We start from the raw sequence: 27,995 nt of genomic DNA on the forward strand, positions 1-27,995 counted from the left end.
CTTTACTAAATTGTTAGTATATTTGTAATGTACAATTAAAAAAGGGAATATATTTCAAATACAATAAAGTATACTTTTTTTTCACTAGGGTATACACACACACACACACATATATATATATATATATATATATATATATATATATATATATATATATATATATATATATATATATATAGTGCTATGCATAAGTTTAGATACCCATGCTAAAGTTGACTAAAAAGAGGATTAAAAAATCATCTTTTGGAAATTGAACTTAATGCCTTAATTTAAAAAATTAGGAAAAATCCAACCTTTAAGGACACCAGTTTTCTTTGTGAATGAATAATGTATCGTAAATAAATAAATGTTCTTCCTTAAAATACAGGGTGCATAAGTTTGGACACCACTATGTTAAATTCCCATAGAGGCAGGCAGATTTTTATTTTTAAGTATTTTTTTTTATTATTATTTTAGGATACTATGCATCCTGATAAAGTTCCCTTGGCCTCAGGATGCATAGTATCCTAAAAACATTTTTTTTTTAAATAACTAAAAATAAAAATCTGCCTGCCTCTATGGGAATTTTACATAGGGGTGTCAAAACTTATGCACCCTGTATTTTAAGAAAGAACATTTATTTATTTACGATACATTATTCATTCACAAAGAAAATTGGTGTCCTTAAAGGTTGGATTTTTCCTAATTTTTTAAATTAAGGCATTAAGTTCAGTTTCCAAAAGATGATTTTTTATTCCTCTTTTTAGTCAACTTTAGTATGGGTGTCTAAACTTATGCATAGCACTGTATATATATATATATATATATATATATATATATATATATATATATATCATAACACTGACTCATCTACTCACTAACCTGCTTTTAAAGCCTTGTTGTGTTTATACGAAGACAACCGCCCAGTCTATCGGAAGGGCCATGGGTAGCTTAGTGGTGTTGTAACGCCACTTATGGCGCAGACAAGGCTGCCTTTCTCAAAATGATTTTGCCAAACGCTTCACCTCAGCACAGAATTTGTCGCAGGGAATGCGCCATTTCCTGCCCAAGCGCTCCAGCTCTGCAGCTGCTTCAAATTGCCAGAAAAGCATGCCGACTCAGCAGCCCGTGAAGCATGTGCCTTCGACCACTCAGCCCAAAGCAGAGCCTGAGCCTCGACAGCGTTCTCCCTCCGCCAAGCACTACACCTTTCCTAAGCGCCAGGGTCCCCCTCCTAAGATAACGCTGGATCCTGTACCACAGAAGCCGTCCTGATCCTTCAGGAAGGAAGAGGAGGGGACTAAGTCCCGCCACATGGACGTGATTGTGCTGGACGTGAAGGCCCAGTCTACCTGAGGCATGGCCTTGTCCTGGGGTTGGTCAAGTACTCTACTTGACCAAGCCCATCCATTGGCGACATCTGTGAGGCAGCCAGCTGGTCCTCGTCATCCACCTTCGCCAGATTTTACAATTTGGACTTCCCAGCTCTACAAGCACAGGTCCTGTCTGTTTAGCTGGGCTTTGACCTCTATGCAAACTCAACACAGTAGAACTCTTTACCTTGTGGCTCCGACATGGCGGTCTGAGTCCCTAACGAGTCTCTGACGAGTACCTTGCCCTATCTTGGCCTAAGACACTTGAGGATAAGGGCCCTGAAGGCAGCAAGACTAAGGCCATAGGCCACGTCTAGCTCGCAATACAAGTGAACCGTATTGATAGGGAACGTACTCGGTTACTTACGTAAACTCAGTTCTCTGAGATAACTGGAACGAGTATTGCATAGCTGGACATGCTATCATGCTGCACGACTTGGCGAAATGCCAAATTAAATAGATGGGTAGCCACGCCCATTTTTGGCAGGCTTTAGCTGCGTAATTCAATAAGGTTTCAGTATTCTGCGAAAAAGGATGCATCTAGCGACGTAATACTCGTTTCTCTTTATCTCAGAGAGCAGAGGTTACGCTATTAACAGAGTACGCTTTCATGTTTTTGTTCCATTTAATGATGTTTTTCAAGGGTCAAAGTGACGGACCATACTTGTTGTATAAGACCATCTACCAAAAGGAATACATGAACACATAAGATATGAATACCGGCCGAGGTTGAATGAATAAACAAAGAGAGCCACATAAACAGTCCTCACACGGCTTCTGCTGTGAACCACTGTCCTTGTTACATTGCTCTCTCTGCTTTATTCTGTTTGTTTTTTCTACTTTTCCTCTTTCGTTCTCTGTCTTGCGCAACTAAACTCAATAGTTTGATTGTATATGCAATCCAAGCATCCACAAGATTCCACTGCTTGTGGAGCCGCTGCTGAATTAAAAAGGTACTGACAAGAACCCAGGTTTTTTGTTGGTTGCCCTCTGGCCTAGAGCGGATCAGACCCTGTTTGAGATGTTATATAATCCATGTTCTCTCTCATATAAGCACATCTTTTTGCACTAATCCACTGTCAAAATGACTACACAAATGTAATCTCCTAATACATATGCATAGATATATGCTGCGTGGATTAAAAAGTAACCATAAATAGCTGATTTAAAATAAAACCAGATATAGCAGGGTGAATTTTGATTGGCTGCCAACGTTTTAATCGTTCATCAGCTGTAAAAAAAAAAAAAAAAATCATTATGAAAGTGCTTCCAACAGTGCCATTACTCATAGTTGTGATGTGTACCCTTCACATTTAGAAGTTTTTAAAACAATATATTTTTGTTAAAGTTATCATCCTTGGTGTGAATGGGCCTTTAGACAAGTATGATATGCACTGCTCTATAATATGCTATTGTTGTAAGAATCTGTGGTTTACACTGGCACAGTTCAACAGAGACTAAAAAACTCATAAGAGGGAACATAGCAGTGCAGATTGGGTCATGTGAAGTAAGGTCAACTGCTCTGAGCTGGGAGCATTTTGGGACATCAACCACCGTTGACCAATCACAGCATGAAATGCGAATTAGCTGAAGGCTCTGGTTTTTGATTGGCGGTGGGATCAGGGCCAAGCACCACTCTCAGCTAAACTCTTCTAGGAAACTGTTGTTCTGAGACAGCATGTTTTTTAGTATACACAAGGGAGTAAAGGCTAGTCTAGAAACAGGCTTAACACCAAGTCTGTGGCAGACATTTCAAGAAATGTCTTTTTAAATAATATGATAATTTCACACTGCTTAAATTTATTCTACCACTTATCTTCCTTATGTAAGTGCTCTTAATGCTGCTCCATGGGTGTAAAGACAGCACAATGGGAATACTAAGAGTCAAGAGCAACACTAATATGCTGTAGGCTGATTATAGTTGCTGTTTCAAGGAGAGAGCCATAGAATATTTTCTTCAGGTGGAAAACAAGATGTTTACTACTTATCTTTATATAGGGTCCACTCAGTCTGCAAATTGATTCAGTGGTTACTTAAAGGTATAGCGGAGGATTTTTTTACTTCCGGGTGGAATACCTATACTATTGGTCCTCCTAATTGTCAATCATTCTGGTGAATCAATCAAACTTTTCAAAAAGTGGAGAGGGCGGGTCTTATCTAAAATTCGGAAAGATCCTCCGCTATACCTTTAATTTGACTTAACGAAAAATGTATTTTCATAAAAAGGTAAAATAATAAGATTTTAAAAAACATAATAACCTTGGCTTCCTAAATGTTTGTTAAACAACACTGACAATGATTTGGCTGGCACCTTTTTCAAAAATGTATTATTACTTTAAAACAAAATGTTTTGCTTTTTTTTTTTTTTTTTGTAATGGAATAATTATAAAAGTTAATTATGTTAAGATTCTTATGCCAGCATTCCTTTTTTTCAAGAATCATTATTTTTTAATAATCTCAAGTTTCACCACTTTGGGCTTGACAAAAAAGTGTATTAAAGGAATTTTTGAAGGAATTTCTTTTTCAGTGTATTTTGAATTGCTTCAAAAATAGATAGGTTGGCAACTACAAAAACAAGTTACAATATTATTTTCTTCCTTATTATGACTTATTCAAGTGAAACGGCATCTTGAACAAGAAAAAATGTAGGGAAGGGCTTGATTTTGTCCATCTGGAATTGATTGGCTGTTTGGATGGTTGTGGTTTGCTATTGGTTGACCTCATGTGAGTGACAGGTTGCCACACACCAGTAAACACCTCATCAGAGAAGAGAGATGAGCTGAAAGAGGGAGGGGACGTTATTTTGATTAAAAATAATGAGGGCACAGGATCTCAGGATTATGGGTAGTGGAGTTTACCACCAGAAATTAAACACAAAATTTTTAAAAATGAAATACAAAAATGACTTCTACAGAAATTCATTACCAAACAATCTCAGAGATCATGGTAGGTCTGTCTTGAAAGCTTTATACATAACTACAGGTCTTAACAAAAAGTTATATATTCAGTAAATCTTAAAATAACCTCATCATTGTCTGACGGTCTTGGTGGGTACAGCAAATCTGAAATGAAAAGGTCCATTGTAATGAAATGAAACATTTAATTGCATCAGCAACGAACAGAATGTTCTGAGCCTTCCGGACAGTGAATCCTCAAACATGCACATGCGGGAAAATTAGGTCATCTATATCTGTCCTACCCCACTGATTATGAATGTATTATGCAAGTTACACAGCGCCTGTTACGTAACTGCAGTCGTGCACTCATATAGTCCCTCTGTCTCTTTTGTTCCCCCTCTCATTCCCAAATGCAAGGGGTTATGAGATTTTGCTGGCTTTTTACGCACAAAACACGAGTGACAATAATACCTTCCATAACCCAAAATGCCATTCGACGCCAACAAAAAAGATTAGTATTTAAAGGAAGAAAAAAGTCATAAGAGGACAAACAAGAGCCTTAAACCATAAGCAGACATTCCATGTATGATTTATTTCATGTGTGAAATGTGATGTGAAAGATCAGAGGATTATGGCAACACATTTACAGCTTATCCTTTGAGAATGCAAATCTTAGTACTGTACATATATTCAGTATTCATATAAAATATGAACTGCAAACTCAATATTAAACAAACCAATTAAATATGTTTCATAACACAAATATATGTTTAATCTCACTTTATTAACCAATGTCTTTACTGCTGACCTTCAATGATCCAATTCAACCATACTAATTAGCAAAAATGACTTAAGTTAAACATCACATTTGTGTTACTTTTTATTATTGCTGAAGTAATAGTGTTTAATTGTCTTCTACGATCTAGAATGGCAGTACAGCTGAAAGGTTTGTTTGAGCTGCGCTCTCTACTGTACAGGAGTGAATTTGCATTTCCTTTAGCCTAAGGCTTATTCATTTCACTTCTGGGGTGAAACGGCCTTTGCACTTGCCAAAAATAAACTTTTTTTTATTATTTTTTATAAAAAACAAACAAGCAAGCCCAGGTAAGAAAAAGTAATGCAAAAGTAATGTAATGCATTCCTTTACATAAAAAGTAACCAAGTAATGCAATTAGTTAAGCTTCTTAACTTCTTCGGTTAATGTAATGTTTGCATTTACATTTATTCATTTAGAGGACGCCTTTATTCAAACCAATTTCCAAATGATGAACATCACAAGCCTTTTGTCAAAAGAGCCAACAGTAATCATAGGATACAATGCCAAGTTGAATGTATGAGCTAAACCACAAGCTAGTAGAAACAAAATGCAGAAAAGAGAAAAAAAAATGTAAATGGAGGATATTTATGCATATTAACTTTTTCAGAAATATTTGTTCAAAATAAAACCATGAATCGCCAGGTTTAGAAAAAACTGCTTTCAACCACTTTGCAATGTCCTATCAATCACCAAGAAACCATCTATTACATTCAAATTAACAATCAAACTGGTTTAACTTCCCTTTACTCATTTACTTTTAGATTGTTCAGTTTGTAGTATTTGCTTTGCTTGTATTATATTTTATAAGAAAGTCGGCTTTGATCAAAGGATGCCTTGAGGAACATCAAAAATGCCCTCCATAACATGCCGGTTACGCAAACCGAAAAGCCATCAAGAGTATTTTTATCAGCTCCACTTAAATGTACATGACGATACTAATGTCCCCCTTTGAGTTGTTTATGATTATTTCATAACGCTCCTAGTTCCAAGCAACTGGCGATGGTTGCCATAGCAACATGTTGACGTTTTTTGGATCCAGAAATAGAAAGATAAAGGAGGAAGGCGTCTCAGGCCGTGTCTTCTCCTCAGGGTAACAAACTTTTTTTTGGGGGGGGGGGGGGGGGGGGGGGGGGTGTGAAGCATCTGCTCTTAACCTGATGAAATGCCTATAGAGGAGATATATTGATTTCAATGCTTTTTAGCGGATTGTTTGGTCATTTTAGTGTGAGTGTATGAGATGATATAGTGTTAAAGAGTACAGTGTTATGTGGCAGAGGATTGAGAGAAAGCATTTTAATGTCTTTGTGGACACGTAAAAAAAGAGATGAACAGACTCTCTTGTACAAGCTAAACAACAGATTGAGTCAGATTCTATTCATAGTCTGAGAAATGCAACTCAAGCCCTGCAGAGAATGCTCATAAATTAAAAAATATAGGGTACATAGCCCATAAATATACCTCTCTGCCCACTCTTTAAACCGGACGTCTGCACATACTGTGCATACTGCAGCTAAAGTGTATGGACACTTAATATGAAAGTTTATATAAAAATATATATACGTATTCTGTCATAATTTATTCACCCTCATGTTGTTCCAAACCTGTAAGCATTTTTGTGTTTTATCATCTAATAAAACATCATCTAATGCAATGACAATAGTTTGTAGAGCCACTCTTGTGTATCTGTATTGTGTGACCAATCATTTTCATGAACAGATAGTGACTGTTAAGCTGTTGTCATTTAACTCCATAGCATTGCATCCAAGGAGAAACATATTTCAAAGTTCAGATCCTTATGCAAGGAGAAATACAAAGAGAAGAAAACAATCAGTGATTCACACTCTCTTCCGAGAACAATAGAAGTTCACACTGCCTTTCAGTGGCAAGCTGAATTAAAGCAATTGTTTTTAAGGTGTTACATAAACTGAGATAATGTAGAACTTACAACAGGAGGCTTGTGTGTGTGTGTGTGTGTGTGTGTGTGTGTGTGTGTGTGTGTGTGTGTGTGTGTGTGTGTGTGTGTGTGTGTGTGTGTGTGTGTGTGACAAAACCACACTTATGTCATTTATCACAATTAGGATTAGATGAAAGTGCGTATGTTTATGTGTTGATTTTTACTGCATTTGTTGCAAGATTTTTTATCATCACTATAATCTTATATATAAGATCACCACTATCATCTTACAGATTTATGAACGAACCGCTCGTTTTTAAAATCTTCCTTCTACTGGCATTTGTTATGACATCTGCTTCAAACATTACAATGCACATGATAACTTTCGTTAAATCTACAGTAAGTAAATCCACTTCACAAGTTAATTACTCTTCGACAGCAATGCCATAGAAATATGAATGACTGCAAAAACGGAAGTTTAAAGACAAAATTCTAAAGATTCTAAATTCTGCGCTCTTGAAACTGCTTGTTTCTCATAAGGACTATAGAGCACAACTATTCCATTCATTTTCTCCATAGAGAAATTCTAAATTTAAACAATAACATAAAACCTCAAGAAAGATTTATCAGGAGATTGTTTTTACATGAACTGCGCCAAATAGCAAATCTGTGTCCACCCACTATTGTGAATGACGTAATCGAGTCCCTACACTCTAATCTACTAATGCCTATAGAGCTCTGCAGTGATGACGTATTTAAATGTCAACCCAGAAGTTTGCACCGCCCTGGTTCCCTCGACACAAACCCAATATAATTTGCATCAGCTTTCAGATTTTTGCAGAAAATAAGCTCTGTGACCAACAAAAGTTTATGATACTTACATGTGAAGTTCATCATGATAATCTTTACAATTTGATCACAACTTTTGTTAAACACATTTATTCTTCATTTTACACTTTCTTTTTAAATGTATTGATTGTTTTAATCATCTTACTCTATTGGCACTCTATTCATTTTGCACAATACAAATTTTCTTTTAAGCCACTCCCTCACATGAACTGGTAAAACCTTGTGGAAGGTTAAATGAGGATATATTCCTTTTATTCTTGCGGATTCAGTAATTCTTTGCCCTGAAATCATCTAAAAGAGCAGCACCAGTAGCCTGGTAATACCAAACTCTGCTACTTCGCTTTGCTTCGTAGACAGAGTCTGGCATGGCATAATTGAAAAGCGTTTTTTCTCGCGGGGGGGTGCTTGTCTGAAGTTTAAAATCACTGGTTACCCGTAAGCCAATCACATAACGTTTGGTTATGGCGTGTGTTATGCGCATGCTCAGCCGCATCTAACTTCCACTGTAAACACATGTATGATGCGAAAACAAAACCATCGAGCGAAATACCAGAGTGAACATGGCTGTGAACGACTTTTGCAGATTATGTGAAGTAAATCTACGCATCCACGGTACAATCAGCGTCTACGTCACGGCTCTCAGCCCGCCATCTGTTCGTTGATTGGCCGGCTGTTTTGAGGCCGGAGGAAAACGGGGAAAACGGTCGCTATCTCAGACTGAGTACAGAAGCGAACTGAAATTGAGCGGAAGTACGAAGTCTGACGTAGTCAGGCTACAGCACCAGCACTGTCATTGTCAAATATAGTGAAAGCTTATTGATGAAAAAGACATCCTGTCACACATCCTATTGCTATTGATCCACCAATAGCAAACCACAACCATCCAATCAATTCTTCATGGACAAAATCAAGCCCCGCCCTACTTTTTGTCTTGTTCGAGAAGACGTTTTACTCAGATATATGTCATAATAGGGAAGAGAAGACTAATGCAACTTCTTTTTCATACAGACTTAAAAAAAAAAAATCTTTAGTAAATAAACTGACCATTTTCCACAATTAACAAACACAAGACGTCAAATAGAGGCCTTCTACTTGTTTATTAACATATAAATTATCTAACCATTTGCTCAGAAACATTCCTTTTGCTATATGCAGACCCTCTTCTTTATATGTGATGAGTTAATGCATAACCAGACTGGAATGTCATGTCAAATGGAGTCTCTACATCTGGACCTGTTTCTGCGATGACCTGGATCAATAAGAATCTTCACATATGCTTAAGCAGAGCGTGTTTGCCATGCCTCGAGCGTTCAGCGCATCTCTTTCGCCACACAGTGATAACCCTGCCCGTGTGTCTGTTTACTCGGTCCGTTTGAAGGGTAGACTGAGGTTAAGTAGCGAAATGTGTCAATGTGTTAAAGCCTGAGCCGGTCTGGATTAACTCAGGGCATCTGCTACAGCTCAAACACACACTCATACACACAAACACAGATACAGAATTCGCGGAACAGCCAGCTTTTACTTAATTAACGGATTGTTCTTCCTAGAATTCTTGGTATTAACATTTTCATGAAGAACAGAATGTTTATGAATGAACAAGCATTTTTTTAGGGCATTTAAAAACTTGCATAACTAGCCCATTAAAAGGTAAAAACATAATTATGTTGTGTGATAGAGATTAAATATGAATTGCAATATTGTAAAATGTGAATGTAATGCGGTTAAAGGTTATTTAAGGAGACTGTAACTCGTTCACTGGTCTCAACTGTACCACAGTGTTAGATAGGTGCCCTTTCCCCCAGTTTTTCTGCCTGAACAGCACTGTTGTTATTGGACCAATGACAGTCAACCGTGGTCACAGGGAAACATTCAAGTTTATCATAACATGTGAACCATCGAGAGTACAAAATGTAAATGTTTTAGCGTCAACACAGAATATTTATATGAGTTTAATCATAATATCACTGGATAATATTGCCAACTAATATGTATTTACTGTATACACTACGTATACAAAAGGTAAATCTGTGTAAATAGCTTTACAGAAATATATGATGTAAATTGTTATAATCTTATAATCTTAATACCTTCCTTCCTTATAGTCGCATTTACCAGATTTTGTTGATCTTGGAACAACATTCCAAACAACCAATCAGATTTGAGGGACAAGTTCAGAGTTTGTGTCAATTTTAGGCTTAAAACTATGGTTATGTGCTTCTAAACATTCTTATTTCTTTTCCCTCTGATTTTAGGAATAAGTTATGCGTTAGGTTTAGGACAAAATTTCAGACATTGTTGTTCCAGGATTTAACTAAACATGTTGATCCACGAACATGTTGCACTTGGCAAAATCACGATGCACATATATTGCTTCATGTATACAGTATACTGCAAATGCAGGTATATTAGGATGTACTATATATCCAACTTTTATTATAGCTGGGCGATAATAATAATTCGCTGTCATTAGCAATTTACCATTAAAGTGACTTACATTTTTTCACAAGAAACTATCTTATGATTTCAGAAGACTTGGAATAGCGTCATATGGAGCACTTTTATGGTACTTTAACCATGTTTTTGGCATTTTTTAGCTTAGAAAACACAGAAAGTATTTTATTTCAGTGTTCTGGACATTCTGCCAAACGTCTACATTTCTGTTCCACATAAAAAAGAAGAAGAAAAGTATAGCCTAGAGGTTTGGAATGACTTTAGCGTAAGAAAATGACAATTTTCATTTTGGAGTTAAAATGATTCAATCACAACAGTTTTATTGGGTGGGTGAATGGATTTATAGATACATGTTTGTCACCAAAATTGGAGTGTGTATGGAAATCCCATGTGTTCTTTCTGATACCAAAGAGGACATATGGCGCCAAAGTGTTTTAGTGATGGCCTGAGTCAAGTGTTAGTCAGCTTGTTGTTATAATAAAGAGTTTGGTAGAACAAAAATGCATCTTTACATGAGTACATTGCCCAGATTAGGCCATGCCAAGCACAAGCTACAATAAATTCTCATGTACAAATCTGCCTCGTATAGTGTCAGTTGCGACAGCAGAAAGGTCCTGAGTTGATCTGATCACTCTAATGCAGTGTGAAAACACTGTGGCTTCTCGCAGATCAAGAGCAAGAGGTTACACACTGCTTTAAGACAGGGCCATGCTATAATTAGCGGAGTTGTTTGTTTGTTTCAGCAAGACGAACATACTGCTGTTCCTCACGGCATGCAACACAAACATGCATGCTGTCAGTTTTGCTTTCCCTCCAGTTTTTCAGTGCTAAGAGCTGTTGTGTAAGCACAAACTGTCTGAACAGTAGTGCGTGAGTGTGAGGTATATCAGGGTCAATGAGATTAAAGAAAACAAATTTGAAGGACAAAAAAAAAAATCTATATTGCAGATTCACTTGGCTAAGTACATTATAAGATAATTGGATTTATTGCATCATGTTGAATTGTAGCCTGTATCTTATTTTTGTGTCACATTTTAGGTATTATTGTCTAACAACCCCAGATTTTACTCCAAATAGGCCTGTAAGAACTCAACTTGTCTGATTTCACATGCGTCTTCATGTAAAAAAAACACGCTTCACATATTGCATGTAAGATTATAAGCTTCACAGTATAACATATAAAGGAATGTCAATTTTGAAGCACAGACTTTTATCAAACAAAGTCGTCATCTTTCGCCTAACATAATTTCACAAATAACTGTCTTTAAATGTTGTAGATGATGATGCCTCTCTAATAAGCCAATACTTTTATGACTTGATTATAATGAATGATTGCATTACTTGCTATATTAGGAGCTATATTTCATTAAAAGTGTTTTCTTTCTCATTATGCTTTCATAAAGGTCTTTAAATAGGCTATCATTATGCATGAAATGTGCTATATTTAGGCTATATATTTATTTATAAATAAACTTGCCTGATATGGCAGAATTTCTGTGTGCTTTAGAAACCAGTTTAAAAAAACGATAAGAAAATAACCAAAATTCCTAGTACTGGGGCAGTACCATGGTAAAGTGACAGTAGCAGATTGTATATATATATATATATATATATATATATATATATGGCACTGAATGGTAGGCCTATTCACTTCTTGTTAAAGTGTTTCTGTTTACCCATTGCATAACACTGTGTTAAAGCAGTGCACGCAGTTCTTACATATCTTTACAAAGCAATTTAGTCTTTATCCAACCAATATTATAATTTTTTTATAGCTTGTTGTGGCATTAACCTCAGTGCTATCTTGAAAAAGGATAGCAGGTCGCGCGTCACTGGTCTAAATATAGTTTCCGTACCTTTATTGAGGACAACAGTCGCTTTTAAGGACAAGCGAGGAGAGTGAAAAGGGCGGGGGGAGATTGAGCAATATTACTTAATGCTTTCGAAAAGATTATTCTGACGAAATCTGTAACGAGGGAGAGATTAGAGAGAAGAGGAGGGTCCTGCGTGCGTGCGTACGGAGGGGGGCGGTCCGTTCATCCACTCACACACACACATGTGGTTCAGTCGGGGTGATGGAGCGTCCTCGACTGAACCTCGTCAAGCAAAGGCACAAATAGGGGCCGCGCGCGTTGCAAGCGGAACAGACGCGGAACGGTTGAACGACGCGAACAGTGTGTTTGACTTCAACCGGCGACAAGCGAAACCGAACACCGTGTGTTTTCTTCTGAGGAGAACCAAGAACCAAATTCTCTGCGGATCTTGATTCACTGAAAACGATTTCAACTGAAGACCTTTTGAACATTTAACCACGCGGCGATTTATAATGGTAAAATCAGTTTTTGTAATTTCATATGTTTGAAGATATGTTTATATTTGTGTATAAATCTATAGCACCTACAGTTGCTGCCATTCATTAAAAGTTGTATGACTTGTGCTCAATTAGTTTTATTCCTTTTTTTTTTTTTTTTTTTATGTTTTAAATGTTTAATATGGACAAATTATAGATGTTGGGAATGTTAGTTGGAAAATCCTGTTCCGGTGTTTTGGGACACGTAGCCTATCAAATGATGTAGTGAGTTATCATTAATGGTCCAAATGGAGGCTATCACTTTATTTACTGGTCCAAAGATGACTTGGACCATCTAGACCAGTTAGGAACCAGCTTACATGTTCCAAAACAGCTACCAACTTAACATGGACTTTTATTTTATTTATTTATTTTTATCATGGATGAGTAAGAATTTTGATAATGGGATGTTAACATTATGCAATTCTAGTGCGGGGGGCTCTGGATATGATTGGTAAACTTGGCCTACATTTTTTGGGGGATATTTACAATGCATTTAATATATATTTAATGCATTCTAAAATATAGTTTATTTTAGCTCATTACAAAGTTATTGTGAACTTTTCACTTTTTTAACTCCATATTGGAGAAAACAATTGACGTATGTTTAGTCCATTGATTTAGGTTTTCTTAATTAGTTATTTATTTTTATAGGAGTTATTAATATATAGCTTTCTGTATATTAAAGTATTTTTGGTAACACTTTATTTTACAGTGTCCTTGTTGCATAATGTTACATGTACTTACCATAGTAATAACAGTAAATTATGCATAATTACATGCAACTAACCCTCAACCTAATCCTACCCTAACCCTATAGTAAGCATATGTTGTTAATATTACTCAGTACTTAAATATATAATTACACTGTAACAGTTACATCTTAAAATAAATTGTAACCCTTTTTTTTATCTGTAACAATGTAACAGAACAGAGTGTTAAGTAAGGCAGGATTTCATAATGAAAGTGACTCACTGGGACAGGAAGATGATAAGACTCACTCACGCACAAGCTGTTCTGCAAATAGGTCAACACAGGAATTCTTAGAGGCGGCACTTCTGGTTTACATAAAGTAGCTGCTTACTGTTGTTAAAAATACAGTTTTATGTAAAGAAATTCAAGTGTGATGCCTTACATGATACATGCGAATGTTCCTTTTTTGACGTCACTTTGCTTAAGATGGCTATATAACTGTACAGTTGTTAACCTGATATATTATGCGGTGTAGTACATACTGTGCTTTGCCACTGGGAGGTAATGAAATTACATAACATTGTGTTGTAACTGATCTTACGTAACTGTTCTTGTGTTCTTTCTGCCACCAGGTGGAGCCACTGCTGTGTCAATAACATCTGAAACTGACCTGAAAACCACACGCTCAGAAACACAACAGAGACTTTTAACACTGCAATTGAGAAAAATAAATAACTTCAAGATGTATGAAGAGTCATCTCAGGAGATGAGAGAGCAGAACGCTGGAGTTTTGAAGGCTGTTGAACCCTCCACCAGCACAGGGTTGCTGGGGTTAAATGTGGCCACTCCCAGCAGCACAATGTCTTTCACTGATGAAGCCGTGTCCATCCTGACGTCAAGTAGTCTGCTCGCACGCTCGCTTCTGGGCCGAACGTCGGCGCTCAAACGTGAAGAGGCCGCTTCAGCCAGCGCCAACTCTGCGAGACGTAAGCGGGAGTTCATTCCTCATGAGAAGAAAGATGAGGGCTACTGGGACAAGCGCAAGAAAAACAACGAAGCCGCGAAGCGTTCTCGCGAGAAACGGCGTGTGAATGACATGGTGCTGGAAAACCGTGTGCTGGGTTTGCTCGAGGAGAACGCCAGGTTACGAGCAGAACTGCTTGCACTGAAATTCCGCTTCGGCCTCATTAAAGATCCTTCGAATGCTTCCATACTTCCGCTCACGACAGGAACCTGCGTCCCACATCCTTCAGCGCCGCATTACTACCTTCCACGTGGGGATGGCGCTCACCATGCGGGTCCAATGTTGACCAATGCTCAAAGTGGGCCGCAATCTGGGAGAAACATCAGAGATACAAACAGTATGTCAGAAGATTCGGGTTTCTCCACGCCTAGTGGGTCCAGTGTCGGTAGTCCCGTCTTCTTTGAGGACAGACTGAGCGACCACGGAAAGTTGTCCCCGCATCAAGCAGATGAGCTTGGCTATGAGTCCCATCACTCTCCAACTGATGTTTTAGCAATGGGACACGTGCCCATGTCATCCAACCGGATGGAGTCGATGGATAGTATGAAGAGCCTTCCGCACAAGCTGAGGTTCAAGTCTCCGGGCAGCGGAGAATACGACAATCTTGGAGAACGGCAAAGTCCCGTGCTGCCCAGAGTTCACAGCCTTTCGGGTACCAGCGAAGGAGCGGGTTACTGGACACAGCAGGAGGGAGAAGACACCCGAAAAGTCACACCACCACCACAGCAGCTGCAGCACAGAAATTACAGCCACAACATGAACCCGAACGAATCGCAATACCAGGCCGAAAACAGCATGCTCAAATCCCAGCTCAGCTCTCTCAGCGAGGAGGTGGCCCAGCTCAAAAAGCTCTTTTCCGAGCAGTTGCTCACCAAAACTAATTAAGACATTGTAAAAGTTTGAGCAAACTGGAACATTGCAAATAATCTCAGTCGAAGTCATGAACAATGAACATCCGTAGATCAAAAATCTAAAGAAAGCAGCATGTGCATCACTACCTCTTCACACTCGGTCATAACCAAACGAACTTTGCATATCCACCTTATTTTGAGAGCTATTTTCCGTGAATGTGTGACATTTCTTATTCATTAGCCACTATACTGTAGGTAAATAAAGTACAAAAGACTGGTTTTGTACAGCTAAAAGAACGAAGTGAATGACAATGGAAACCTCGCACATTCAAGTTACAAATGGCCGCACCCGCTTTTACGTTAAAAATAAGGTGGATAATGACTTTTTTTAAACCCATTTTTCTTCAACTCTCATTCAGGACCGTGCAAGAGCATTCCAGTGGCATCGGGACACGTCAGCTACAACACCTCACCTCAATTTGTTCAGTTCCTCCATTTGCCTCAAACACTGTGATCTTGCTCAAAAACACCTCAGGCGGTAAAACAATGTCTGCACACACAGAACTGTGTCACTGTACGTGTAAAATGAAGCATAGCATCCTCCGTCGTAACGTCATTCCTTTATTACGTGCCAACACTACTTAAACACCTGTCAGTCAGCGAGATGAGATACGCCGTGAGCCTGATAGTCTTCACACTGTAATGTTCCTCCTGTGGTTTGACAGATTTATACGGAGACTGCTGTGGGCTCATGAATGAAGTGTAAGAAACTTTTTTGTTTTGCAACATGTATCCTGATTAACGCAGAACGGGAAACACCAGGAAGAGGCAAATAGTGGAAGCAATTGTTTATTGTCATCGTCATGAACCAGTAGCAACTTAGCACTGAATGACTGCATAATTTTTATTTTTTTCATACAGATCACTTATCTGCCGTTGTCCGGATAAGGATATTATCATTTGAACTACACTGTTACTTGTATTTTGAAGGTGAAATTTATGTTGTCTTGTGAGTTCTTGTGTATTTGTACGGTAAATATACATTATATGTTTGTGTCAATAAATATTTTAACTGTTCTCTTGTGCATTTGTTATTAAACAAGATTAGCCTAATATATTAACCTCTATGTGGTTGTATATATATATATATATATATATATATATATATATATATATATATATATACACACACATATACATATATATGTGCATACATATATACACTGCCTGGCAAAAAAAAAAAAAAAAAAGTTGCTGTTTGGATTTAAATAGGCAAATGATTAGATCATTATTTCAGTGATTTTTATGTTTCTAGCATGTTGTATATTTGGCAACAGTTCTTATAACCCTAATTAATGGAGTGTGTAGCTTTTCATTTCTTAAATGGAAGAATTTCTAAAGGAAGACACATCATGGCCATATTCCAGGATGACAATGATTCATCAGGCTCAAATTGTGAAAGAATGGTTGTGAGGGAACATGAAGAATCATTTTCACACATGAATCGGCACCTCTGAGTCCAGACCTTAAATTCACTGAAAGTGTTTGGGATGTGCTGGAGGAGACTTTACAGAGTGATGGACTCTTGCATTGATGGTGCATTAACCTCCACCAAGAGGTGCATACTTTTTTGGTCAAGATCTTGTATTGAAAATGCAAGAGTCAAGCACTTTGTAAAGTCTACACACAATTTTTGAGCCTGATGAATCTTGACAATGTCATCCTGGAATACTGTGTGTGTGTGTGTGTGTGTGTGTGTGTGTGTGTGTGTGTGTGTGTGTGTGTGTGTGTGTTTATCCTTCTTGAAAGACAACCAACAGTGGTTTTACAAGTAATGTTCTTTTGAAACATCAAATTCTCTTGCATTCGATTACGAGAACTGTCTCTGAATTAGTCAAATTCCCAGAATCAGCCAGATGGACAGGTTTTGACATGTACACATAAGCCATACTCACAGAATATCACCTCTGCTTGGTATTCATCAAGATTTAACAGTAATAAGCAAAGCCCTGGAGGCAATGACATCTTTGATGTCTCAATATACCAGCTCAGATGTTGATCGTGAGAAAGCTGGTTCATTTTATTTTTTTATTTTTTTTAAACGCATTCACAGTTCCTTATTCAATAAATATATATTGTACATGTGCTGTGGATTGAGATATGTTCAAGATGTTTCTTAAAAGATTGTTGGGTAAAATGATCTGTAAAAATGAAGCATGCACAACAATTGAAGGGGCATATATAATAAAGAATGCATGGCTTCCTGAATAAAAATGAAATAAATCTTATTTACAGCAAATCAAAAGCAACACATATATTTGTCTATAATTCAATTATATTTATTTTCTTCTGTAACTCTTATTTTTCAATATACAGTATATATTTTACAGGTCTATAACGCGTCACACATTTGTTGTTGCAACTCTAGCACAATCCACAAGAGGTCAGCAAATAATTTTGTATTTCCAGTCAGCGCATACGCACTTACATGCACGGCATTAACCGAACTACATGACACACACAGATTTGTACGACAACATCACCTGATTCAAGGTCAAATTACACCTTGACATTTCCCTGTACTTCATTTACTCTAAAAATAAACACCTGACACCAAATATACCCAAATCCCCTGAGAACTGAGCTCCTCTGAGACCTTTCTTGTGACGTAAGAAGATATAAATAGCTGTGAGAGTCTATTTAAAGACCTGGACTGACACAAAGCTTTTCTTGAGCTTCAGTGTTTATGAGCCTTCTTCACTTCCAAATATCCCTGCTTCCCTTCCAAATATCCCTGCTTCCCAGTTAATTTCCCCTCCTGGCCAGCCCTGTTCCACTAATCCACTGACCCCTGACTGGTTGATCTTCATCACTCTGCCAGTGCAAGTCAAAGGAAGGCTGGGCCTGACATTAGGGGGTAGCGCGACGGTTGCCATGGAAACCTCCTCCAGACGATGCTGGGAGGGGTGGGATTGGGCGATGAAAGCAGGAAGGTATGGGGGGAGGGGACAGTGGGCCAAGTTCAAGGTCATCGTCACAATACTATTGTGTTTGTGACTTCCATCACTGAGAAAAAAAGAAGAAAAAAAATCCAAGGAGCATGAGGTGGATTCAGAATTTTGGAAAAAATGAGGCAATACTTTCCTGGCCAGTACTAAAATAAATCAAATAATAAAAATAAAAAATGATAAATTAAAATAAAATAATAAATAAAATAAAATACTATATTTTCATTATCATATTACAAAAACAAATAAAAAAAATCTCATTTTAATATTCTCAATATCATAATGTTAAGTGGAAATCATGGTAAAATAATTTGTTTTATTGCTAAAATGCTGTAATAAAGTAATGATAATTATCAATGAAAATAATGCCTATATATTTTACTGTATATATTATACAGTAGTAAAAGGTCAGGCTGAATTACAGTAATTGTGGGTAATAATTTGAGGTAAAAGTGTCCTAAAATAATGACAAGATATCGTAGTACTCTTCAAAAAGGCATTTATATTCTTGCAAAAAAAACTTTTTTTTTTTCTTATGATTTCGTGGTGAAATTTGACCCAGACATTTCTTAACATAGCCTACTGTACAAATTATTTATCCTAAAATAGTCTAGCTGTCTCTGGATTCACCCAGACATGCAGCTAAATAAAATCAGCTGTTCTGTTTATGGAAAATTGGGTCAATGAAATTGCATATGCTGCTTGTATTTGTTTAGTAACTACTTTTGAAAAATCTGGAGGGGTAAAAAAAAAAAAAAAAAAAAAAAAAATCACAATAAAAATTTGAAGGAAAGTGTTATGTGCATTTTCCCGATTACATTTTTAACATATTTAATGGAAAGTTGCATGCAACCTTAATTAACAGCTACATGTTTTCTAGCCTACATGTCAATCTTATTAGGAATATCACACCGTCCTATATCCGAGAGTAGGTCGGGCGGACTGCCTGATCCCTCCCAGTTATGCACTCACAGGCTTTCGGATGGATGAGGGAGGGACGGAGGTGGGGGTAAAAGAGAGAAACAAAACGTGACGAGGCACCCGAAGCGTCCTGTTATGCAACCGCTGACCTACTAACATACATTTCTAAACAGAAGCAGCTAGCGGCAGGATACCGGAGCGCCTCGCCAACACAACACAAGGAACCAGGGAAAAAACACACGGGCTGCGGAATCCATGCGTTCAGGACACAGCGTGTAGTGCGTGTGTGTGGATCACCTCGCCTTTCCATTCAAGTCTTTGAGGCTGATACAAAGAGACTAATAATAACCATCGGGCGCCAAATATTTGGACACACACACAAAAGCCACAAAAGGTACGTTTGCTTTACTACTTTTAGATGCGCGCACACTGTATGTTTACAACTGCATGGCTGATGCTTCTGCGTGATCTTGCGGTAAATTTACGCGGCTATGAAATTAGATGACTGGAAATAATCAGAGAATTATATATGTAATGCAACGGCCCAAGCTCACATCCAGATGAATTCGTTAGTTTATGTTTAGTGTGTTTACGCACGCACGTTACAGATTGGGGATGTTGCTCAGTGTGCGTGTTCGCAATGTTAAGGCGAGGCCAGGACCCCTCGCGACTGTTGACAGGACATTTAGCACTTGATGCCCAAAACATATTTTAAATGCTGCCCATGCACACTCATTCACCATTAACAAAAGTTTTCGGAATCATTGTTTATTTAGGGTTAGTAATGATATTACCCTATTTTATGATTGGTCAGTGCATTTAAAAAAAAAAAGCAGTTTTTTACAGTTAAGAGTTACAGTTAGTTCAGGGCGCACCGCTTATGACTTTGATTTAAACACCAACAAACACAATTACATTATATCGCCGGAAATGTCTTGATATTATGTTATTGAATAATGTTCGACAATGACATCCTAATGAAAGTGTTCAATCCAATTGGGTTAGGAGGTTAATGCGGCGGTTTGGGAGGAAAAATCCCGGACACACTTCTCGCTGTCACGTGTAGCCGTGCTCGGTAAAGGTTAACGCGGGTGTTTACGTTAGAGGAGTCAGACCTGTTAACTCTTTCCTGGTATCCAGACAGGAGCAAACCAGTTGGCAACCAAATGTAACTTTCTTGCATTTAAAATGTAAATGCCCAACCACTACAAGTCGGAAACATGCAATGCTTGCACTAAACTCTCGTTTAATGTATTGATATGCATTAAGATTAAATTTTGGTACACATTGTGCGAATTCTTTGACATTTGGGGGCATTTTCTGCCGGTAAGCAAGCGATAGCGGTTATTTAGTAACTTTTGTGGTTACTGTTGTATTTATCGTGGTCAGATCACCTAATGCCCTCGCATGGTATTTGTATATAAACTGTACTTAAACTTTATACTATTGTTATTCATCAGAGAGTTCCCTGTACCTGGATGTAAACTGATTTACCTTATCTTACATGTTTATAAAAAAAATGTTTTACCCTGATGACACCCGGTCAATGCTTCAAATAGTATGCATAATATAATTTTTTATAGCATGAGCTCTTGCATCACATATTTTAGATTCAACAAAAGTGTGTGTGTGTATATATAGATAGATAGATAGATAGATAGATAGATAGATAGTAAGAAAACATGCACCATATGGCATGCATGATCAGCTTAAAATTTGTGGATGTGAGATTGCTTGACATCTAGCCTTTTTTTACATAATGCAGTCTTTGTGTAAAGAGTTACATAATTGAGAGGAATGAGAAGTCTAAATATAAAAACAAAAACAAAGGGTCTTTAAAGCATCAGGGGGCATCAGACGAACTGCTTTGTGTGCCAGCGCAGAATGTAGGTCATAAACCTGGAGAAAGCACTCCCTCGTCTGCCATAACAAAGAACAAAGCTTCTGCCAGTTTACTGATCCGTGCAGATAAATCTTGCATATTGGGAAATGCTTTAGCAACAATATATAAAAAATAAATAAAGAAAACATTGGTAGAGTGTTAAATTGTGCAGATAAATCTTTCCGATTGCTACACATAAAAGGATATTTGTTTAGTGCAGTGTCATTCTTGATTTACGGTGTTTGAGTGTTACCAAGTTTACTGACCTCTTTAAGCTATAAACACTCAATTGGTGGATTTCTCAAGATTTTTTTCTAGTGAAAGAAAAAGGAAGATAGGGAGGAGGCGTGTCGTTATTGTGCCGATGTGGCTAACAGGGAGAGGCGAATTACCGTTTAGTTTTGTGGGGCAAGAGAGCACATGTGACTAGTGAAACACATGGACTCGGTCAAAGCATTTATTTTTTTTCAATAGAGGATGATATGAGTGTGTTTATAGAAAGAGTTGGCCTGGAACTCCTCCTGCTTGTCCAAGGCCTGCCCTCCTCCTACTGGAGAAGATAAAGACAAAAAAAAAAGAGCTCCCATCCCACGTGCCGAATATTACATTCCGCCCCAGGGTCAATTACATGGCCACAATGAAATCCAGCTCCCCGCCTTCACCCATTATTTCCATTACTGAAACGGCTGTAAAGCAACACATGAAACATTTGCGCTGAATTATAGTTTCCAGGCCTCGCCCAAGTTAAGTCTACAGTGGGCCAGACATGCTATTTCTTCCCTGATGAAAGCGCAAATATAACCCATGTCCTATATATAGGGCAAGAGTGAAAGTGAGTTTTATTGGCCCATTACAGTTTTATCTAATTGCATGTCATCCAGTGAAGTCGGTTATTAGAAATGATTTCATTGATCCATGTCACATGATAAATAATAGCAGTTTTGAATAACAGACAGACAGGTGTGTCATGTCAGAGTCTTTATGATGGTTTGATTGTGTGTGATGTAATATTTAAATTATTAGTTGCATTGTTGTTAATGCAAGGAAATACATACTTTTTAATGACTCATGGGTGTGGTTGACAGAGTAAATAACTCATCCACTGACTATTTTTTTTCATAGCCTCTTCCTTTTTCTCCGGTTTAAAGGAGGCACAGTAGCATTTACATTTATAATAATTAAATTTCTATTTAAATTAAATACCATTTATTTCAGTTGCATTCAAAAATGCATGTAACAGTAATAGTGCTCTGCTCATTGTAAGCCTGAAATAAGTATTGGCATTTCTGAGTAATCTGAACTGATTCAGTGAGAGAATGAGTTCCCTATCCATGAATCCTGTGCTCAGTTCAGTCTGATTCAGTAGTCGATTTGACTGAACCACTAAAAAGAACTGAATCAAGTGATTCATTCACAAGTATGACAGTATGTTTCATAGTATAATACAAACATCCTAGGACAACTCTGAATACTGTGCCATATTAATACATTTGTTTACATTTGATTCAGTCTTTCTGTTTTCCCAGATAATTCGGAAATTGGCACTTATCTCTGATGGATTTTTTTTTTTCTTTTGTTGCGTGTCTTGGAAAGCTCCTCTGTGTTTGTGTAGCTGGCATTCAATAAAATGTATTCTCTTTTTTTTCCTCATTCTTCTTCATTTAGTTTATCCTCAATCCATCCCTCACCTCTCTATTTTTAGCAAACACTTCAATTCCCTTTCTGACTTTATCTCTCTCTCTCGTGATGCCTGTTGCACTCCTGACCTATATTTGAGCACAAGGGAAAAGAGCCATTTTTTTCTCGCTAACCGCCCAGTTTCTAGGTTAGTGGGTCATTCAGGGAGGGAGTCTCTTTAAGCTTTGCACCTTACCTAAATTACCATAAATGTACCTGTTTAATATCATTTACATTTAATTAACAGTGCACTTTATTGACATACTTCATTCATATCGTACAATAATTAGGAGAGGAAACATCACAGTTTTGGCCATATTCATTATGCATTACTAGACTAAACCAGAAAGTGTTGATTGAAGCCATCAGAAGAGGTTTAAGCTGTCTCTAGTTACGCAATGTTTCCTCGGATGTCTGGGATGAGGAGACCATAACCCATAAAAAGGGAAGCCAGATCACAGGATTACACTACATTAGTGCGTAATTTCTGATGCAGATGTCATACTTATTGCTACGGAGTCATTGTGCTATTTTAGATATGCAAGTATAGTCTTAAATACTTTTTCTCTTCTTTAGAAAAAGATAAATATAATGCTTTTACTCTCAACTACAAATTGTGATAGTTCACTTTATATTTATTATTGTATTATTAGAGAACAGTGGCCTCATAAATTGGCCTTATGAGTTTAATATTACTGGGATACCGGGATCAGATATTTGCAGCCTAACTGAGCAAACTTGTAGAAAAAAGGAAATCAGACACTTTTAGTTGAACAACAATATCCTGACATTGCAACAGGGAGTTGTGGCTCAGTTTAGGTCATGAGGGGATTGCAGCAAATGTGGAATTACCCACTGGCTGCTGAGTTAATCATCACTGGAGACTCCGCTTTTCCATTAGTGCCCACTTTTAAATGGATGAAACAGTTACCTCCCCTGGATCTGAACTCATGTTGATGGAATGTTCCCTTGGCTCCCCTTTTTTCCAGAAAGGCCTGACCTATATTGCAAAGCTCCCAATCCCCAGATCATAAAACCTGACTTGCCTTTTGCCTGACCTCGGTTTATCTCCCATTATAGTAATTATTGTTATGAGGTTTTCTTGGCTTCTTCTCATTTCTATCTCAAGTATGCTTCTTTCGAAAGTTCTCCTTGAAAGCCTTTTAGTGAAGTCATTAAAAGATGAAGTGTTAATGTTTTTGAATTTGGTTTCTGGGCTCATTGCACATTGGGGCACCAGGCTCCTCGGGCTGTCCAGCTAAGAGGAGATGTGTTGTAACATTTTATGTTAATGTTTCAAAAGCCGAAACCTCTAGCACTGATTTCCTCTGAGAAGATGATGTAATACGGGATAAGGTTTCAAAATGTTCAAACAAATCATGTGTTCATTGCTAATGTTTACCATATGTGTAGTCATGTTTGCGGAACACATGGATGGAATTCTGGAATTCTCTTGCTGGAATTCTGTACAAAGGGTGATGCTGAACTAGGAAATTAATTTTAGGTCAGTTTCTTTAGCCGTTGGTCCTCCTTGACCAAAATAATCACTGACAGCGTTCTTAGCCCTGGTCCCTTTGCATCACAAGAGTCCAACGTCTAGTCAGTGAGGTAAGGTCAAGGGTCGCAGACAGACAAATCAATAAGAGGGTTAGCAGGTCAGACAGTGGTTACTGGGCAACAGAAAACATTCTGTGGTTGTCAAGGTTGAGTAGATGAAGCAAGAGAATATAACAAAGGCACAGCTGAACATTCCTCTTCTAAATCTTCTGATTACCCAGCCATGCAGACAAGTGTGGAGAGTTGAATTAAAAATGAAAAACTACAACAAATTAAAAGATTTATTTAAGTGCCTAAAGGCAAACTATGAATTGCTTCAGCTTTCGAGAATTAACAAATACGTCTTTCTTTTCTCTTTTATGTTTGCAGCCTTTCGTCGAACAGCCAGCTGGAGGCTTTGAGAGCAGCAGCACCCCTCCCCAAGAGGCTGGCAAGCTGGGGCAGACCGAGTGACCTATATCCTCCAACACGCCCAAGGCACTGGGACACATCTCTGTGGCGTGATAGAGCCCTGTTACATAAAGGAACAAAAGTGAAAACAAAGAAAAAGGGGGTCAGAATCTTTTAAGCAGTTTTGGCCACCTTCTCTGTACTTAATTGCCCCTCGTTTGGCTTTGACCAACATTGTGTGGCAAGAGAGTAAAAGATTTTACTCGCTGAGGAATTCTTCGGGTTTGTTAAATGCAGGAGACTCATAATAAAGTGCACCTGTTCTTGCTCTTCTTAGCCAACCTGGACACTTGATCATCAAGGACTATTTCCTTGCAATTCAAATCAACAAAATCAATGAGGTTCAGCTTTTCAGAAGCTAAAACACCTCATAAAGTATTTGCTGATCCAGCAACTTAGTTGAAGATTCTCCAGTCTACTGTACATCAGGATATCCTACAGGGAATCTTATAACCACCTTTCCCCCATCCCCGTTTCTTCATTAATTTCCATTATCGGTGGTGAAGCCGAGGATGGAAAGTTTGAACTTACAAATCTCAACAAATTCCAGTTCTAGCAAAACCTTAGAGAACACAGACAGCTTTTCAGACTACAGCGATCTTCTCCATTCACCTCAAAGCAACCCTCGCCAGAGCCGCCTTCTCAAACCAAAGTCAAACAACATGAGCTGTCGACGCAAGCGTGAATTTATCTCAGATGAGAAAAAGGATGCATCCTACTGGGAAAAGCGACGTAAGAACAACGAGGCAGCCAAGCGTTCCCGGGAGAAGCGACGCTTTAATGACATGATCCTCGAGAACAGAGTTATGGCACTGAACGATGAGAATGTACGCCTAAAAACTGAACTTTTACAGCTTAAGCTCAGGTTTGGTCTGATAAGTACAGCCTCCTACATGGAAAAGAGTCAGCAGATTGGTGGAGCAGTCAATGGAACTTCTGGGGGCAACTCATCATCATCCTCTTCCTCCAGTTGCTTCTACCCTAATGGTTACTCCAGTGTTTCTCAGATGATGATAAACTCTGATTCTTCTGAAACAGAGCAGTCTGTTCGAGGGGATGGGCATTTGAAACTGACAAAGTACTCCCCACGAGGTTCCCTCTCTGATATGTCTGATGGCTCCTCTCGGGACAGCCCAGAGCCAATGGCGTATGACATCAAGCAGGAGGGGATGGGTCTGGAGATGGACATTGTCAATAGCACCACCGCACAGTTCATGTTCAACATTCATTCTAGACTACCAGCAGTTCTTCACCAGCGGACTTTTGAGCAGGGTTATTCAGCCAACCAACAGAAGCAACAACGTCAGGAGACGGTTGAAAGTGCTGACGTCCCGCAATCTGCTCAAAGAAGTGTCATCTTATATCGTTCTAGCAGTGCCTCGTATCCTGTAGAAACTCAGGAAATGATTCCAAAAGAGCAGCAGAACCTCACCCAGCTTACAGAGGAACCAACCGAAAAAACCTTGGCAGAGGTGTCCAGACGGCTAGAGAGGAAGACTTTGGACTCTCCTCATGACTACACAGAGGCCGCCGAAAGGCAAGCGTACATTGCTCAGCGACAAAAGGTCGATGCTGCCGCCCCAAATCTTCTGGTGAGACCCGAGGATGGAGATGAAACACAGATGTACCACTGTTCAAATAGCCCCAAGGAAAACGACGAGCCACCAGTGCTGACCTACGAAGGAAGCTTGAGACAAGAAGAGTACTATGAGGCTCACTCAGGAAAGGACACTTCCTCAAGTGACGGGGATCCCCGCAGCTCTGATAAAGAGGGCTCCACAGATGATGAGTCTCCCTCTTCCTCTTGCTCTGATACAGGCAGCTACCACCCTCACATATTCATGACCCAGAGCTCCTTTTCACCAAGCCAGTGCAAAGATGGCCAAGCGGAAATCAAAGGCACTGCCCTACCCCATAAATTGAGACTCAAGCACAGAGCTCAGAGTGAGGGCACAGCATCATCTCAAGACTCTCCAACGACGCCACCTGCTAATTTCCAACCATTACCTCAGCACCCTTACCTGGCCTTGTCTCAATCTGGCGGTCAGTCGAATGCAGGATTTTGCAAGCAGGACACTTCGGTTGGAAGCATCGAATGTGGGAAGAAGGAATGCAGCTTGCGTAACAGTTGCAACAAGAGACATGACTGAATGGGAGACCGTAGGACTCACTTGGGTCTTGGTATAAACCCCCAAGAGACATTTTATAAACCCTTTGAGGTCCTACCTTCATCCTCTATCCTTCGCCCATTCCCTGTTCGTATGGCTAGGAATAAGAGAAGTGGACATTGCCAGAACTACATCAGGACAGAACCTGATGCATTGTACCATAATGTATAGATTTACCTTTTGTTGGTTTGGTTTGTTTGTTTGTTTAACTTCCTCTTAAGGTTACAGTGGCACTTTTATAACAATGAAATAGGATGACATGCTATTGATCGCACTTACCTGTATTTCCTGTGCTGCACCAAGATGTCAACATAAGAGTACATTCAATTCAATAGCAATATCTACAATTTGTGAGGCATTGTAACGGATTCTTCTATGTAAATAGGCAATTTCAAGTGCCCCTTTCTTTTTTGGCCACAACGAAACAACAGAACATTTGCAGGTGGCTGTGCACCATTTTTAAACATATCAAACATCAGAAGATTCAGGGAACGTTCCCTTGACCAAAGAAACATGGCTTTAATTTCATACCTCTCTCTGCTCCCTACCTCTGTCTGCTTTTCTAACTAGTGCTCCCCATCTCTTTTCCCACATTCAACAGCCTAGCTACTGCTCCTTCTTGATCAGGCACTTGGTTTGTATGTATAAAATGTGATATAAATATTATATATGAATATATTTTAAAAAGAAAACAAAAAGATTACATGAAAAAATATGTAGTTCAGCGACTAAAGAATTTTCCTTGTCAAAAATACTGTACAATATCAGTGTGTTTGCAGTGCCACTTAATATAAAATCCTTTTTTTACTTTACCAATTTGCAAATAAATATTTTTTTGGAAACTCTCCTTTTATAGGAAAATGACAAAATGCCCCAAAGCCTTTACAGATATATTAGCAAGTTAATGTAACCTCCATGTCATAGATACTAAAATGTTTTTATTGCAGTTATAACTAATTGAAATGTCTAGTCTTGAAACACTGTTTATCGTAATATGTATTTTTGCCAGATGTTTAAAACATTAAAACTACCCAAAAAATTACATTTACCTTCCATTTTATGTAGCCTTTTTATGTATTGTTTTCCTAGTACATCCACTGATGTTAAACATTAGCTTCATAACCTGTTATAGAGTGAACCTAGAATATAGAAAG

At 38.3% G+C, this 27,995-nt stretch overlaps 2 protein-coding genes and 1 long non-coding RNA gene across 3 annotated transcripts in view; 2 read left to right on the top strand and 1 right to left on the bottom strand.

The window, feature by feature from the left end:
• Window positions 1-12,170: 12,170 nt before the first annotated feature.
• Window positions 12,171-16,255, top strand: nfil3-6 (nuclear factor, interleukin 3 regulated, member 6). Its single transcript, XM_079865904.1, has 2 exons — window positions 12,171-12,589; window positions 13,936-16,255. The coding sequence occupies exon 2, from the start codon at window positions 14,046-14,048 to the stop codon at window positions 15,210-15,212; it is 1,167 nt and encodes a 388-aa protein (XP_079722030.1). The 5' UTR covers window positions 12,171-12,589; window positions 13,936-14,045; the 3' UTR covers window positions 15,213-16,255.
• A 1,878-nt stretch (window positions 16,256-18,133) lies between these two features.
• The window catches only part of LOC307170806, a 33,905-nt gene continuing 24,043 nt past the window's right edge, over window positions 18,134-27,995 (bottom strand). Inside the window, exon 4 of the long non-coding RNA XR_013823445.1 lies at window positions 18,134-18,244. This is a non-coding gene — a long non-coding RNA (uncharacterized lncRNA). The remainder of the gene's footprint in view (window positions 18,245-27,995) is intronic.
• On the top strand, window positions 19,148-27,995 carry nfil3-2 (nuclear factor, interleukin 3 regulated, member 2). The gene is made up of 2 exons (XM_079894673.1): window positions 19,148-19,501; window positions 24,593-27,995. Exon 2 carries the CDS (start codon window positions 25,186-25,188, stop codon window positions 26,821-26,823), a length of 1,638 nt encoding a protein of 545 aa, XP_079750799.1. The 5' UTR covers window positions 19,148-19,501; window positions 24,593-25,185; the 3' UTR covers window positions 26,824-27,995.

This window comes from Squalius cephalus (assembly GCF_949319135.1).
Source record: "Squalius cephalus genome assembly, chromosome: 1".
In the NCBI taxonomy this organism is placed as follows: Eukaryota; Metazoa; Chordata; class Actinopteri; order Cypriniformes; family Leuciscidae; genus Squalius; species Squalius cephalus.

Coding starts and splice junctions, on each gene's coding strand:
- nfil3-6 (XM_079865904.1), top strand. CDS start 14,046: ATGTATGAAGAGTCATCTCAGGAGATGAGAGAGCAGAACGCTGGAGTT.
- nfil3-2 (XM_079894673.1), top strand. CDS start 25,186: ATGGAAAGTTTGAACTTACAAATCTCAACAAATTCCAGTTCTAGCAAA.